General features: G+C 40.5%; 1 protein-coding gene across 1 annotated transcript in view; it reads left to right on the forward strand.

The window, feature by feature from the left end:
- Window positions 1–17852, forward strand: part of LOC126272602 (maspardin-like) — a 68603-nt gene that overhangs the window by 15988 nt on the left and 34763 nt on the right. The window contains exons 4-5 of the mRNA XM_049975544.1: window positions 11685–11805; window positions 12288–12396. Coding sequence (XP_049831501.1) covers window positions 11685–11805; window positions 12288–12396 — 230 coding nt within the window. The remainder of the gene's footprint in view (window positions 1–11684; window positions 11806–12287; window positions 12397–17852) is intronic.

Consider the following 17852-nt stretch of genomic DNA (forward strand, 5'->3'; position numbering starts at 1 on the left):
CAAGGGCAGCAGAAAGACATATTGCCACTGTCTTCTTCAAAGTATATTTGAGTCTCATCATAAAATGTTTTATCTGACCAGTAGGATTAATCTAGGACCAAAGTATCCTGTGTCAGGAGGACAAGGCTGTATTTAATGCAGAGCACTAGATTTAATCAACACTGAAATATGCACTACAAGCAGTTTTGTAAAAAATCATTGTCATCAAGAAAGCAAAAACAGTGCACAAACAAATATAAAACTCAAAGGACAGAAGCAGAGGCAACTTGAAGCATTATTGGGCATGTAATGAATAAATGCAGCCATGAAGTTTAATTCAACTCTTTGAAAACAATGTGCAAGACAGAGATGATAAATTCAAATCTTTGGCTGCAAATACAATGTATTATACTTCATGGTAACAGGAAAAAGAAGACCCTTTAAATTTACTGAGGCAGGCTTTGTATACTCCACCAGCACACACCAGTTTCCCCAAATCAACAATTAGAGATGAAAGAATTATTAGGCCACTGAAAAGTAGTTACCGGTGATATAATTACAGAGAAATTGCTGCAATCTTGTACTTAATTAATAGTGAGGCACTTTTGCAATCAGTTAGTGAAAGTGACCTATAGACCCATTTCCCTCCCCCCTCAGAAGGTAGCTTTATAACATAAAACTCAGCCACCTGTCTGACAGGGTCCTTTTAACAATAACTCAGTTTTCTATACTATTCGGTGTAGGTAGAACACAGTTAATGATCAGTCACACAGGCCATGGGCACAGAGACTGGTGGAACAAACGGGTGGTTCCTGTGGTCAGTGACGAGAGTCCATGAAGTTAATGGCTAGCCAGCATAAAAGTTCATAGTGTAAAGAAAGTCTTTGTAAGTATACACAAAGCCCAGGGTGCAATCCGAATTGGAAACTACAAACCCAGGCAAGATCAGTCACTGAATCAGTCATGTGTATGGAATGATTTAGAGAACAGTGAGAACAGTCAGAAAAGTGTGGGGCCACCATATTTGCAGACACTGTCGCATCACTGGAGGTGTTCATGTCACATGCCTGCAAGCAGAGCGCGCTCTGCAGGAGCAAGCTGTGACTGGTATGAAGCCAGAGCACCTCTGACCTATTCTCCATATCAGTACTTGGATTCAGTGGGAATCCAAATCAATTTTGGACACTTAATTCCCACCTGCATTTAACCAGCAAGTGGGGCCAGAAATGGCCCAGCTTGTGACTACTATGTTGAGGGAGAGGGGGGGGGGGGGGGGAGGCAGGCACAGGAGATGCTGAAATGAAATCTCCACTGAAGGTAATTTGCTATTTCCTCATCATGATTGGCCAGGTCAGATGTCTGCCCTGTTACTGACCTTGACAGCTGAACAATAGTTTCTGGGGTGCCACTATATCCTGCCTGCTGACGAGTTGGTGTAAACCATAGTTCAGATGGGGACAACAGTTTGGCCTCCACGGCTACCTCAGCCCGAGAATGCTCAACCTCTGCCGATTGCTTGGTGTGGGAGGGGGGAGGGTTGGTGTTGGTGTTAGACAGAAGTGGCTTAGGTGGTGAGAGTGGTTCCATCTCCATCAGATCTCATTGCTGGTCATTTTTGACTCCCTGTTGGCACCTAAAACTAGGGCAGAGATTGTAGCAGGGGCAGGCTTGTCCTGAGCATGATTACACAAGTCATGCCCATTCAGCTGCTGGTGAGTAGAGGGTGCTATGTCTCATTGAGTCCAGAGCTGATTGCAGTGCCTAATTATGTGCTCCTGGCAGGCTACAACCTCAAACATCTGTTGCTCCCTATTGTTAAAGCTAGAGTTCTGGCCAAAAGTGTAAGCCCATACATGGGAGTCCATGCAGTAACAAGGCTGTGCGCATGGATGTTCAGTCCACTGAGTTGGGTGTGCATTTGTGCTTGTGTAAAATTTCAGCTGGATTGATGTAATCCACCTGAAATTTTACACAATTTTGAGCATGGACTGGTAAGTCGCAAGAAATCTGGTGAGGGCTCTTCTAGAGTTGGCTCTAGTCACTATGTCAAATCTGTATTTTGAGGGTCCTGACAATTTGCTTGGCTTCCGAATTGGATGGAAAGGGACAGTGATCAGGTGTCCAATACCATAGCATTTTCAAAAATTCTGAAATGAAGATGATGTGAATTGAGGGCCAGTGTTGGAAACCAAGGTGGAAAATGCCCCCTCTACTCAAAGTACAATGGATAGAGTACATGTGGTAGCTGCTGTAGTGGTGGTAGCTGTCTATGCCACATATGGGAAGTTTGAGGTCCTCAACAACAGCTAGCAACCACATTGTTCCTCAGAATGGTCTCTCGAAATCAGTGTGTACGCTTTGCCAGGGGGAGTGGGGTGGAGGGAGGTTGTGGCACATCCAAGAGTTGAAATGCTGCACCAGTCTTGCCTGTTCAAATTTCAACTTTTCACACTATAATTGGGAATTAGTAAAGGATATGTCACTGATTGGTGTCTAAGTTGAAACACAGAGCTTTTTACCTGTTAACCTTTTCATCTGCACTACACAGTAAGCAGAAAATGAATTCACATTTGAGTGCTGCGTGGGCTGATAATGGATTTTGTAGTTATAGTTGCTAAGGAACAACACCCATGGTTGCAGTCACTGTGCCACTTTAACAGGGAGTTTAAAGTGTGTACCAAATAGTCAGATGACGGACATGTGTTGGTAATCATATGAAGCTTATCGTTAGTCATAGAGATACCTGAAATGTGGAAATCGTGTACTCTGAAAAAATCAGTATGCAATACAGGTACCATAAACTTCTGTTGACCTAAAATGATCATGATATTGATAGATTCAGAATGTGTGGTCCCATGTTGGCATATTCCACAGGATTAGTTTGGATGAGTTGCTCCAGATATCTCTGAAATATTGTGAGAGTTCTTTTGACCCCAAATAGCAACTGATTATAGTGATACTAACCTAATGGTAGAAGCTGACCTCGGGGAAGATGAACTTGGATTCCGAAGAAATATAAGAACCCAGGAGACAATACTGACCCTACGACTTCTCTTAGAGATGTTAAGGAAAGGCAAATTTACATTTAGAGATAGACTTAGAGAAAGTTTTTGAAAGTGTTGTCTGGAATACTCTTTGAAATTCTGAAGGTAGCAAGGGTAAAATGCAGGGAGTGAAAGACTATTTACACTTGTTCATAAACAAGATGGTAGTTTGGAATCTAGGGGGATGAAAGGGAAGCAGTGGTTGAGAAGGGAGTTGTAGCCTGTCACTGATGTTATTCAGCATGTACATTGAACAAGCAGTAAAGCAAACCAAAGAAAAATTTTGAGCAGGAATTAAAGTCCTTGGACAAGAAATAAAAAAATTGAAGTAATTGTAATTCTGTCAGAGATGGCAAATGACTTGGAATGAGCAGAGAAATTGAATGTAAAGCATGTTGAAAGGAGGCTATAGAACATCAAAAAAAGTAAAATGACGATAATGGAATGGAGTTAAATAGTATTGCTGAGATAATTACATTAGGAAATAAGACACTAAAAATTATATGTGAGGTTTGCTATTTGGACTGAAAACTAAATGATGGCCAAAATTGAGGAGGTATAATATGTAGACTGTCAATGGCAAGAAAAGTGTTACTGAAGAAGAGGAATTTAGTGTTGAATATAGATTTAAGTGCTAGGAAGTCTTTTCTGATAGTATTTTTTTGGAGTGTAGCTATGTATGGAAGTGAAACATACACAATAAGATAATAAAGGCTTTTGAAATGAGGATGGGTAGAACACACATGTAATGAGGAGGCACTGAATAGAATTGAGAAGACAAGAGATTTGTAGCACAACATGACTAAAGGAAGGGATTTGTTGAAAGAACACATTCTGAGACGCATAAAGAGATGATGAATTTACGATTGGAGGAAAATGTGTTTGTAGAGGTGAAGAGACTTGCACAGGATAGTGTATTGCGAAAGTTGCCACAGTCATAGTCTTCAGCCAAAGACTGATTTGATGCATCTGTCTTTCAGAGAAAATGCACCTCCTCCTCCTCCCCCCCCCCCCCCCCCCCCACACACACACACACACACACCCTTCACCTCCCACCAGTTTTACCAACAATTCTTCTGGCCTAGGAATGGGCTACAGATCTACTTTAGCTTGGACATTGATGTTAAACTTAAAATCACCACAAATTCTAAGTGATCAATTTCACTTCTAAACTACTACCAGGAGTGTTGCCCCATCCATTTACACCACACTGTGGATATTATTTCCATACTTCACAGGTTTCACTTAGACTTCCTCATGAAGGACGAAATACGCTGAATGTGCGCTCTACAAAAACTCTCGCAAAACTTAAACACTGCTGATTACTTTAAGGATACATGGAATTGTTGCATAGCCTGTTGTTTGTTATATTATTTATATTGCGCATATAACATATCAAATTCTCTGAATGGAATTGCTGTCAAACGTAGAATCACTTGTCTTAAATTTGAAAAACAAAAAGTGCAAAAGTGTCTAAGCCAAATATTTTAGTTTCTGCTGAAGAGTTTAATACCAGCAGGGTTAGTTGCTGAGCTACATTTTTATAATTAGCTTGGACTACACTCTCATGCCACAGCAGTTTCAAACCATTCTGTACTGAGGGTACCACAGCTGTGCAGAGCTGATGTTATGTTTCCACATAAATTGGAGACACCTGTATTTGACTGGAATTTTACTATTCCTCCATTAATTTCTAGCTGCACACAATCTTGCTTGCACTGGCAGGATACATGTAGCACACTAACACCTTTTCTGGGACCCTGACGGCGACAACATGGGAGAAACTTTTGTTTGTGACATTCCAGTGGTGAACAGAGTGCTTCTGTTTGGGGTGTCTAACAATGACAAGGGTGGTGGACCACTAACTGCCTGTACTGCTGTAACTATTGAGTTCCACTTCACCGGATGTTGGAGTACTCTATAAACTGGGTGACAACAGTAATTGATTGTCATCAGTTTCTACATCTACATCTATGTCTGTATTCACCAACCCACCATGAAGTCTGTGACAGAGGGCATCTCACATCGTACCAGTTATTAGGGCTTCATCTCATTCCATTCACGTATGTAGCGTGGGAAGAATGTTTGTTTGAATGACTCTGTGTGTGCTGTAATTATTCTAATCTTATCCTCATGATCCCTATGTGAGTGATATGTAGGGGGTTGCTGTGTGTTCCTAGAGTCACCATTTAAAGCCAGGTCTTGGAACTTTGTTAGTTGAATTTCACTGGGTAGTTCTTCTGTCTTCAAGAGTCTGCCAGTTTGTTCTCCCATGGATAAAAACAACCTGTGACCATTCTTGCTGTCTTTCTCTGTATACATTCAGTAATAGCCCTACTTCGTTTGTGTCCCACACACTTGAGCTATATTCTAGAACTGGTCACACCAGTGATTTGTAAGCAGTCTCCTTTGTAAATTGATTGCAATTCCCCAGTACTCTAACAGTCTGCCACTTGCTTTACTGATGACTGAGAATGTGTAGTCATTTAATTTCATATCCCTACAGTGCATTACACCCAGGTACCGGTAATTGGAAGTTCTGGGTGATTCAGAGAGTGATCCATTGATATTATAGTCATAGGACACAATGTTTTCTTGGTCTTTTAAGTGCACAATTTTACATTTCTGAACATTTAAAGTAAGTTGCCAATCTTTCCACCACTTTGAAATGGTATCAAGATCTGACTGAATATTTGTGTGGCTTCTTTCAGATAGTACTTCATTACAGATAACTGCATTGCCTGCAAAAAGTCTGAGGTTGTTATTAATATTGTCGCAAGCTCATTACTATACAACATGAGCAGCAAGGGTTCCAACACACTTCCCAGGGGCACATTTGAAGTTACTTCTACATCTGTTGGTGATTCTCCATCTGACATGACATGCTGTGTCCTCCCTGCCAAAAAGTTCTCATTCCATTTATGAATTTCACTTGATAACCCATATGATCATACTTCTGGCAATAAGTGTAAGTGTGGTACTGAGTCAAAGCTTTTCAGAAATAAGGACATACTCACAATTTCAATAATAAACACCTCTGTGATGCACGACGAATCTCTTGTAATGTTTGCAACTGGAGTTTGTTGAACATCTCTGTAATGCTCTCACACTGACTAGATCATATGTTGATAATACACGCTGCTGTTTGCCAGACTTCTCTCTTTCTTACATCAGTAATCCCTGGTAAGGATCCCAGAGTGATGAACAGTATTTATTTACACTCAAGGTCATCTGCCAGAACCTGCATCATTCATCAATCCTTTGTAGGTCATTCTGCAAATCAGTACTCTCTTCTGGCATCTGTAGTTTCTTATAGACAGTTGCATCAGTGAACAGTCTTAAAGAGCTTCCCATGTTTTTTACTAAATCATTTACATACTTTGTGATCAGTAATGACTGCATCATACTTCCTTGGCAAACTTTGGAAATTACCTTTACAGCTGTTCATTTTGTTCTGTTAAGAGCAAGGTGTTGAACTGCATCTTCTAGGAAGTCTTGAATACAGTCACAAATCTGGTCTGATACTTGGTAGTCCTGTAATTTTTTCATCAAGCAGCAGTGTGGGGCAGTTTCAAATGCCTTCCTGAAGTCATGGAACACATCTTCAACCTGAGCACCATTGTCTACAGTGCTGTGGATCTCGTGGAGGAATAGGTTGAGCTGAGTTTTGCAAGATCTCTGTTTGCAGAATCCATGCTGATTTTTATAGATTAGATTTTCATTATCCAAAAAGTCATAATTCTTTAGCATAAAATATGTTCCACAATTTTACAAGAGAATGACATCAGTCATACATGCATATAATTGTATCTGCCTGTCATATGTCCCGTCTTGAAATGGGAATGACCTGTGCTTTTTTTCCAGTTGCTAAGTACCTTTCATTGCTCCAACAATCTACAATAAACTGCTCCTAGAAAGGGAGCAAGTTTTGCAAAATGTGTGAGTAACCTTACAGGTACCTCATCTGATCGTGCTGCCTTTCCATTACAGAGCAGGTGTAATTGCTTTTCTGTTCCCCAATCAGTTAGCTCAGTATCTACCATTTCGACATTATACGATAATTGAAAGGAGGGACTGTGTTAAGATACTTTATCACAGTGAAAATATTTTGAAAGACTGAATTCAGAAATTTGGGGCTTCTTTCTGTTACCTTCAATTTCATTGCCAGAAAGGTCCCTACCTGGATGAATAGAGGATTTCAGACCACTTAGGCCAATATTGTACAAAGATCTTTAAGATGGTGTTAGAAAGTGGTATTACACTGTCATAATATTTTTCGTCAAATTTCAAGATGACTGACAACAGCTTGTTGTTATGTGCTCCAGTTGCTAATACCACAATTGCATTGTGTGTGTATTTGGAAGAAAAGTGGTAGAAAGGAACCCAGACACCTGGCTGAAAATGACTTAAAAGTTTGTGTCACACTCCATCTGTAATATTGGAATTCAATATGGTGTTGGCCCATTCTCAGCTTTGATGACAGCTTCCACTCAAGCAGACATATGTTCAGTCAGGTGCTAGACGGTTTCTTGGGGAATGGCAAACCATCCTTCAGAGTGCTGCACTGAGGAGAGGTGTCAATGTCGTTTGGTGAGACCTGGCACAGTCGGTGTCCCAAAACATCCCAAAGGTGTATTATAAGATTTAGGTCAGGGTTCTGTGCAGGCCAGTCAATTACAGGGATGTTACTGTCGTGGAATCACTCCGTCATAGGCCATGCATTATGAACAGGTGCTTGATCATGTTGAAAGATGCAGTTGCCATCCCCAAATTGCTCTTCAACAGTGGGACGCAAGAAGGTGCTTAAAACATTCAATGTAGGCCCATGCTGTGATAGTGCCACGCAAAACAAGGGGTGCAAGCCCCCTCCATGAAAAACACGACAGCACCAGAACACCACCACCTCCGAATTTTACTGTTGGCACCACACATGCTGGCAGATGATGTTCATCTGACATTCACCATACCCACATCTTGCCATCAGATTGCCACAGTGTGTACTGTGATTCATCACACCCACACAATGTTTTTCCACTGCTCAGTCATGCAATGTTTATGCTCCTTATACCAAGTGAGGTGTCGTTTGGCTTTTACTGGTGTGATGTCTGGCTTATGAGCAGCCGCTCAACCATGAAAGCAAAGTTTTCTCACCTCTCGCCGAACTATCATAGTAGTTGCAGTGGATCCTGGTGCAGTTTGAAATTCCTGTGTGATGGTCTGGATGGATGTCTGCCTATTAGCCCTTTTCAATTGTCGGCAGGCTCTGTCACTCAACAGACAAGGTCGGCTTGTACACTTTTTTGCTGTACATGTCCTTTATCGTTTCCACCTCACTATCACATTGGAGACAGTGGACCTAGGGATGTTTAGGAGTGTTGAAATCTCGCATACAGACTTACAAGTGACCCTCACTCACCTGACCGCATTTGAAGTCTGTGAGACTCACGAGAGAGTGTCATAGGACCGTTGCTATTCACAATATACATAAATGACCTGGTGGATGACATCGGAAGTTCACTGAGGCTTTTTGCAGATGATGCTGTGGTGTATCGAGAGGTTGCAACAATGGAAAATTGTACTGAAATGCAGGAGGATCTGCAGCGAATTGACGCATGGTGCACGGAATGGCAATTGAATCTCAATGTAGACAAGTGTAATGTGATGCGAATACATAGAAAGATAGGTCCCTTATCATTTAGCTACAAAATAGGTCAGCAACTGGAAGCAGTTAATTCCATAAATTATCTGGGAGTACTCATTAGGAGTGATTTAAAATGGAATGATCATATAAAGTTGATCGTCGGTAAAGCAGATGCCAGACTGAGATTCATTGGAAGAATCCTAAGGAAATGCAATCCGAAAACAAAGGAAGTAGGTTACAGTACACTTGTTCGCCCACTGCTTGAATACTGCTCAGCAGTGTGGGATCCGCACCAGGTAGGGTTGATAGAAGAGATAGAGAAGATCCAACGGAGAGCAGCGCGCTTCGTTACAGGATCATTTAGTAATTGCGAAAGCGTTACGGAGATGATAGATAAACTCCAGTGGAAGACTCTGCAGGAGAGACGCTCAGTAGCTCGGTACGGGCTTTTGTTAAAGTTTCGAGAACATACCTTCACCGAAGAGTCAAGCAGTATATTGCTCCCTCCTACGTATATCTCGCGAAGAGACCATGAGGATAAAATCAGAGAGATTAGAGCCCACACAGAAGCATACCGACTATCCTTCTTTCCACGTACAATACGAAACTGGAATAGAAGGGAGAACCGATAGAGGTACTCAGGGTACCCTCCGCCACACACCGTCAGGTGGCTTGCGGAGTATGGATGTAGATGTAGATGTAGAGTTCCACGGAGCACCCCATTCTGCTGTCTCACGATGTCTGACTATTGATGTTGCTGATATGGAATACCTGGCAGTAGGTGGCAGTACAATGCACCTAATATAAAAAAAAATGTATGTTTTTGGGGGTGTCCTGATACTTTTGATCACATAATGTACTTGGATGAAGCCATGGGTATTATGTCAAGATAATAAAAACATTCAGCAAAATCTGTTAAGAGAGCTGCAACTCCTAATACATAAATTACTTACAAATGGATGAGTGTATTTCAGTACTTGCTCAGTAAAGTGACTTCTCATATTACAAAAAAGAACACTCTCTCTCTTGAGAGAGAGCTACTATACTTTACAACATAGCACTCAAATATCTCATAGCATATTAACCAAAGTAATTCCTGAAACATATGAAGTGATTTATAAAGCACTAAGGGGAATATGTGAAGGTAAATAAATGTTTAGTACCCTATACAGGCAATAAGCACTGTTTTTATTTTTGAATAATTTAATTAATGGAATTAGTGTTCCAATAACTACAAAATTAAAGTAAAAAACAGATGAAACACTTGAACTTGTGGCATCCAGAGTTAAAAAATGGACAAAGTAGATTGGAAAGCGAGCACATCCTCTCTTCTGGCTTGCTGAAGTGCTGCCTGGGTGTTTCCAGATGTAGAGGTGGATGGCTGTAGTTATGATTGTGGACATGAAGTCGCCTACAGCATATTCCACCTGCCCATCAACATACAATTAATAGCATTCAGTTTGCCCTTGCTCAACCCCCACCCTAGTCGAAACAGATTAATTACAAAAAAGTTGAAGGAACACAACTCAGAAGGCATGTTTATACACACACACACACACACACACACACACACACACACACACACACACACACTCTCTCTCACTCTCTCTCTCTCTCTCTCTCTCTCTCTCTCTCTCTCTGCAGAGATGTCAAATAGATGTAGTGATGCCAGCGCTGCAAGTGGTTACATTTCACATTGCAGTGAACAGAAGATAACTGACTGTTGTGATCAAATCTGTGGCGAGGCCCTAGATTTGATTATTTATTTGACAACAGGTGAGATTTGACACAGTTCTGTATTACACCATCAAATTTGTTTGATATAAATATTTGACTATCAACTTTGACAAAGAAATATGATAGCGTAATACTGGCCTTACTGGTTCTGCATAAGACAAAAACCTCTTAGGGTTTTTCTCGTATTGGTTGACAAATACTTTATTTAACCATGGTGTTGTTGATAGTTCTAATTGCATTCTTTTGTTCCCTTTAACACATATCTGATTAGATTTGAATTATTCATCCAGGGATCATCTCTCACTAGCACAGGATTTGCCACAATATAGTCAACATAAATAGCTGAAAATACACATAGACGTAGAAAATATAAGTGTGTTTTATGACAATAAGACAGGAAATAGCCGTATCCTCGCTGAAGGAACAGTCCCAGCATTTACCTGAAATGATTGAGAAACCTAAATCAGGATGGCCAAACAGAACAAACTCCATCCTCCCAATTAAGATTGCCTGAACAACTATGCTGCCTGTAGGATGATCTTTTATTTGCACATAAATTCCTGTATTTATTGTATTGCCAATAGGATGTTGAATACCTCTCAACAACAAAACATAACTAAAAAATGGCCATACTACTAAGTAAAGTGAAAATTGTGGTTTGGTTGATACACATAGTCAGCATTAGGATTTGTGTTTATGGCTGTTGTACAAATCAAAACCGGTTTTGCAGGTTGCATGCTCATAATTCTTTCTCACATTATTTCACCCTCATGGTATGTCTTTCACAGAGATTTATTAATCACAAAGTGAATAACTTGCCATATTTATTTACAAATGTATAAGCTGCTGCTTTTGTTTTTTGGAGGGATTCTGGTGTGATTTTCTTCCTTTGCTTTATTTAGCAACAAGCCTTCTAAATGTAGGACTTTTCTTGTAGTATTAATTTTCCCTTGTAGTAAATTAAGAACAATTTCTGTTCTCTCTGTCTTATATATATCCCCCCCCCCCCCTCTTTCTTTTCATCCTTTAGAGCAGATATTAATATGTCACCATTAAAAATACTTTTTTCCTTGAAAATTAACCATGTTGGCACTTGACATGTTGTTCTCACTTTTCCATTCAATAATGTTTCCATAATTCTGTGTGTTTCTTATATTCTTTGTTGTGATTCGCACGATCCCATATGTTGATGTATTCTCTTTGAAAAGGCTTACATTGTAGGGCAACACTGACATGTTAATGATTTTCATTTTAAAAAATGTAATTGATTTATTCATTTGCAGGTGGATTTCTTGCCCAAAAATTTGCAGAATTCACAGTGCAGTGCCCACGTGTTGCTTCTCTCATACTTTGCAACACATTTACAGATACATCAGTCTTTAGCTATAGTGATTCTGCAACAATGTAAGTTAACAAATGGGTATTGCTGATTTATCTGTATTTTAAAGAATGCTGTACAAGAGCTATATAATATTGTGCAATATTTGGGCATAACATTGCTTTAGATACTCAAGAGTATATGTGGTTCAAAATTGTCAGGCATCTGAGAGGAAGAAGAGGGGTGGGGGTGATTCAGGGGAGTGGTTGCAATTTACCCACTGATTCATTGCTTTACAGTTACAATACTGTTGTGGAAATAGAAACTTACTTTTCATTATTAAGGGGACAATAAAGAACCCTGATTTTTATTTGGTGAAAAATCTCTTTGCTCAGCCGGATTTGGGTACAACACTTCAGTAAAGTTGTAAGTTTTGGAAGGTTTATAATAGTAAAAAATTATTGCAATCATGTATGTAGTTTTTAATGTCTGACTAGACTGCACATCTGTTTTTGTCAAAATTTTAACATGTTCCTTTTTCAGATCAAATTCTTATTTGCTTTTCCAGTTTCTGGATGCTTCCTTCTCTTGTACTTAAGAAAATGGTGATGGGCAACTTTTCAACTAATAAAGTGGATTCCAGAATAGCTGATGCTATAGATTTCATGGTGGAAAGAGTAAGTATAGTTTCATCCATCAATCTATCTCAAAGTATTGCAGTGGTAAGATTATTGTATACTTGTTCATACTCTAAAAGTTGGTATGAAACATTTGTGTGACTCGTAGCAATGAATGTTTGATATAGATATCATTCTGTCATTATTGTCACACAATTGGAACAGTCAGTTCTATTACTACATGAAATAAATGAAGTGCCACCATAATTTAAATCATATTATGAAATATATTCCCAGAAATTCACCAGGAAATTTTGATTGTTCATTACATTTGCTTGAGTGGGTAAAGAAGCATGAAACTAAGGGAATATATTATCAAATTGAGGTAACACTAATCAAAGAGAACATACGCAAATGATTGACTGACATTTCAGTTTAAATCACTCAAGGAATACCCAAGGTTGATGGGGACTGACCATTCCTGGCAGTCCTCTGTGCTGTAATGTAATCAGTGTGCAAACTGAAGAGTGATCAGATGAATTACCACTCTCTCTCTACTGTGATACATCACAAGCAGCACTTGCAGGCTGCTTCATAGTTACATCGACCCTTCCATACAGTGCCTTTTAAACCAGTGCCACAACACATAGCCCAGAGTGACCTGGAGAGTCCCCATTTTCCCCTAAGTGTTCAACATTATAAGGAAGACAGAAATTAGTAACTAATAACTCACACAAGGAACACACACAAACAGAATCTACACAATTCAAAGCATGTTGCACTGCATTGCTTGATGGGAATCTGATTCTTAATCATCCTTTATGGCAGTTGAAACATCCTTCTTGGAAAGACAACTTTATCCGCCATAAGCACTACTCATTCTTCAGTTTAGACAAATTAGAACACTTGAACATGTCTCAGCAATCATCATTGTGATTGGCATTTCAGTATTTTGTTTCTGTGATTGTTAAGATCTTAACTGCCCAGATAATAAGAATGGCGAAAAGTGTTGCGACAATAGAATGAATGGCTGTTGAAGTGTATAATGAATGGGCAAACTCTTGAAAATTTTGCATACTCCACTTGGCTTAGTCTGCTGTGTTTAGCAGCTCTGTTGGGTTGACTGAGGGTTCTTTAACCTCATGCAGAATTTCATGAATCAAATAATGCTGTTGGTGCTCCAAGTGGACCACAACTCTGAATATTAAGAAGTATGCTATAATTTAAAAGTGTGAACATATTGCATCTCAAATAAATTTGATGCTCTTGATCTTGAATAAAACTGCAGTGAAATGAACAATAAATAGTTTTTCTCATCCTTGATGTGAACAGTAGGCTGAAAAGAATATAAATGAAAAATACTGTTACTACAAACCTCTCTGCGAAAAATGAACCAGGTAAACATACAAAAGGTGTAGATGAAAATTAACTTCACTCTGTGAGGAAAAAAAAAAAAAAACAAACAAAAATCAACGTACATGGAGACTGCCACACAAAGGGACTTTCTCAAAAACTTCAATGCATTAGCAATTCATTGGCAGTAACAGGTATGATTAAGTCAGGTGAAGGACAGTGTAATGATTTGTGCTGGAGCTAGTGACATCTAAAAAATTAGAGCTATGAACATGAATGAAATTTCCACTCTGCAGCATAGTGTGCTCTATTGTGAAACTTCTTGGCAGATTAAAACTGTGTGTCGGACCGAGACTCACTCGGGACCTTTGCCTTTCGCAGGCAAGTGCTCTACCAACTGAGCTACCCAAGCACGACTCGCACCCCGTCCTCACAGCTTTAATTCCACCAGTACCTCATCTCCTACCTTCCAAACTTTGCAGAAGCTCTCCTGCATATCTTGCATCATTCTGGAAACATCCCGTAGGCTGAGGCTAAGCCATGTATCCACAATATCCTTTATTTCCAGGAGTGTTATAGTTCTGCAAGATATGCAGGAGAGCTTACGCGAAGTTTGGAATGTAGGAGACGAGGTACTGGTGGAATTAAAGCTGTGAGGACGGGGTGTGAGTCATGTTTGGGTAGCAGAAAATCCAGACTGTGGCTGTGTCTCCCAATTTGGAGAAGGACTATGACACCTGCTGGAGAACTGGTATCCTCTGTACTCTTTACACGTGGGGCTTCCTTGGGTGTCTGCCCTGTTCCCTTTGGGCATTTTTACCAGACCGAGTTTTCAGGGTGCATGTGGGTTCTGCCTTGTCAGACACCTTTATCCAGGAAAATTGGGTGCCTCATGGTTCCATCATGAGCATCGTCCTCTTTGCTATCGTCATTAATCCTACAGTGGCCTGTTTCCTGCCAGGCATCTCCAGCTCTCTTTTTGTATACGATTTTGCCATCTATTGCAGTTCTCCACAGACCTGTCTCACTGAGCGGCATCTTCAGAGCTGTCTTGATTGTCTGTACTCCTGGAGTATTGACAATGGCTTTCACTTTTCCCTTGACAAAACCATCTGTATGAATTTCTGGTGGTGCAAATTTTTTTCCCACAATCTCTGCATCTTGAGCCTGTTGCCCTTCTGTTCATTGAAACTACAAAATTTCTGGGGCTCATGCTCAATAGGAAACTCTCTTGGTCCTCCCATGTCTCTTACATGGCAGCCTGCTGTAGGCAGTCCCTCAATCTCCTACATGTCCTCAATGGTACTTCCTGGGGTGCTGAACGAACCAGTCTCCTCTGTTTGTACCAGTCCTTTGTCTGTTGAAAACTAGACTACGGGTGCTTTCTTTGTGTGTCTGTACGTCCATCCCTCTTACGCTGTCTCAACACTATCCACCATCATCGCATCCGTTCGGCCATGGGCGCCTTTTACACCAGCCCGGTTGAGTGTGTGTGTGTTGAAGCTGCTGAACTGCCACTGCCCTACCATTGTAACTTTCTCCACAGCAGGTATGCATGCCGTTTGTCTGCCATGCATGGCCACTCCTCCTATGCCTCCTTCTTTGATGATTCCTTTGACAGTCAGTATGGGGCTCGTCCCTCTTCTTTATCTCCTGGACTCAGCTTTCGCCACCTGCTATGGCAGTTTAACTTCACACATGTGCAACTTGCCTAGTGGGTGTGACCCCTTCACCACCTTGGCATTGTGAAGCGGCCATTAACCTTGGACTTCATTCGCTTCCTAAGGACACTACTCCAGCCTCAGTCTATCTCCTCCAGTTTCACAACCTACTTATGAACTTTGAAAGAGTACCTATTTCTACACTGATGGCTCTCGGACTGACCATAGAGTCGGGTGTGCCTTCGTCATTGGCACCTGTGTCTTTCGATATCGGCTCCCGGCACACTCCTCAGTATTTACAGCTGAGCTCTTCGCCTTGTATCAGGCCACAGAGTACATCCGACAACACAGCCTTTCAAATTGTGTTCTCAGCTCACTCACTCAGAGCTCTCCAAAGTCTATGTGCACTGTACTCTGCTCAGCCCTTAGTGCAGCGGATTCAGGAAAACTGTCACTTACTCACTCTCCGTGGAGCCAAAGTCATGTTGCTGTGGGTCCCTGGTCATGTGGGTGTGCCAGGAAATGAGGCTGCTGACGCAGCTGCCAAGACTGCAGTCCTTGTACCTCAGCCTGCTAGTACCTATATTCCATCCGACGATCTCTGCGTTGCCGTCTGTCGGGCAGAGATTATTTTAACTCAGTTGCGTACTGGGCTCTGCCTTTTTAGCCATGGTCATTTGCTAAGTGCCGCTAACACATCATTTTGTCTGCATTGCACCTAAATTTTAACTGTCCGCCACTTCCTCTGTAATGCTCTTAAAAAAGAAAAAAGAAATAAATAAAAAATTTACCTTCCAGCTTGGGTTTGCCATCTGATTTATAAGCCATTTTAGCGAATGACACGTGGGGTGTCAACCGTGTTTTACTTTTTATCCACTAAAGCCATATGGTCAAGGCCATATAAGTTTTGGTTTTGGACCTCCATTTGTTTTTTAGCCCTTTTTCCACGCACCTGTTTTTAGCTGTCTCCTATTCTGTCCGTTGGGACTGATGTATACTAGTTTAGCTCCTTTCTGTGATCGTGTTCTATAGTTTTGACTTGAGTGCATATGACCCCAGTTGTTTTTTGTGCCCTAAAGCAAAACAAAACAAACATGCAGCATCCTGAATATGGCAAAAAAAGTCTCGTAACATAAGCTGAGAAGCAAATGGTGAAGCAAACACAGGGTCTTCAGACCAGTAATCCTGAAGATTAGCTTTCTTTACAAAACACATATGCAGAAAGATTGCAAAAAATTGATACTTCATGCATCCTCACTGCCCTCCATTTCGTCCATGAAGATTTTGGTTTGATTCTGTTCTGACAGCAATGTCCAGAAATAGTATCAGTAGCATGTATAATTGTCTCTGACATTACTTTTAGAAACATGCTGTGATCAAAAATAGCAACAAGCAGTCTAGTTCTTTCGATAATGCATTGAAAGGAACCTGAACTCCACTCATTCATTCAGACAGAGGTAATTCAGGGAGTGCATCAAAATAATACTATTCATTGTGATGGCTGGTGAACTGAATGACAAACCTGACTAATAAAAACTTGTGCATTAGCTTCTTCATACTCACTACTATATTTTCTATCAGCAGCACAGGTTTTGCTCTCCAGCTCACGTGAGTCGTCGTCGTCTTCTGAAAAATCGCCGATGTCGCCTGAAAGATCGTCAGGTTATATGCCATAGTTAGTTCTTCAGTCTCTAAGTTTGACAAGCAATGTCTGTTTAGCCATATTCACTGTTTGTATGTTTTTACACAAGGGAAGGATGTACACAAATAGCACAACACGGCAGCTGACATAAAACAAAACAACCCTCAACAATATTCGAAGTGCACACGCAATTCATGTAACACTGGTACCATTCACGAGAGACAGGCACACTAGCCATCAACAATGCACTTACTACAAGCCAAACAATTAGTCTCACCACTTACAAATGAGAGATATTCATCTTCGCTTAGAATTTGTTTTCCATCTGAGCACTTGATATTCACACAAGTGTTTCTCTTTTCTCCAAATTTAATTGAGAAAATTAGTAAATACCTTCAGACCTCAAGAAGAATATAATAATTCCAGTCCCAATGAAAGCAGGTATTGTTAGGTGTGAAAATTAGTGAACTATCAGTTTAGTAAGTCATGGTTGCAAAATAGTAACACAAATTGTTTGCAAACTAATGGAAAAACTAGTAGAAGCCAACCTCGAAGGACATCAGTTTTGATTCCCTAGAAATGTTGGAACATGTGAGGCAATACTGACCCTACAACTTACCTTAGAAGATATGTTAAGGAAAGGCAAACCTACATTTCTAGCGTTTCTAGACGTAAAAACAGCTTTGACAATGTTGACAGGAATACTCTTTCAAATTCTGAAGGTGGCAGGTACAAAATACAGGGAGCAAAAGACTATTTACAATTTGTACAGAAACCAGATGGCAATTATGAGAGTCGAGGGGCACAAAAGGGAAACAGTGATTGAGAAGGGAGTGACACAGGGCTGTAGCTTATCCCCA

The sequence above is a fragment of the Schistocerca gregaria genome, chromosome 5 (genome assembly GCF_023897955.1).
Source record: "Schistocerca gregaria isolate iqSchGreg1 chromosome 5, iqSchGreg1.2, whole genome shotgun sequence".
NCBI lineage: Eukaryota > Metazoa > Arthropoda > Insecta > Orthoptera > Acrididae > Schistocerca > Schistocerca gregaria.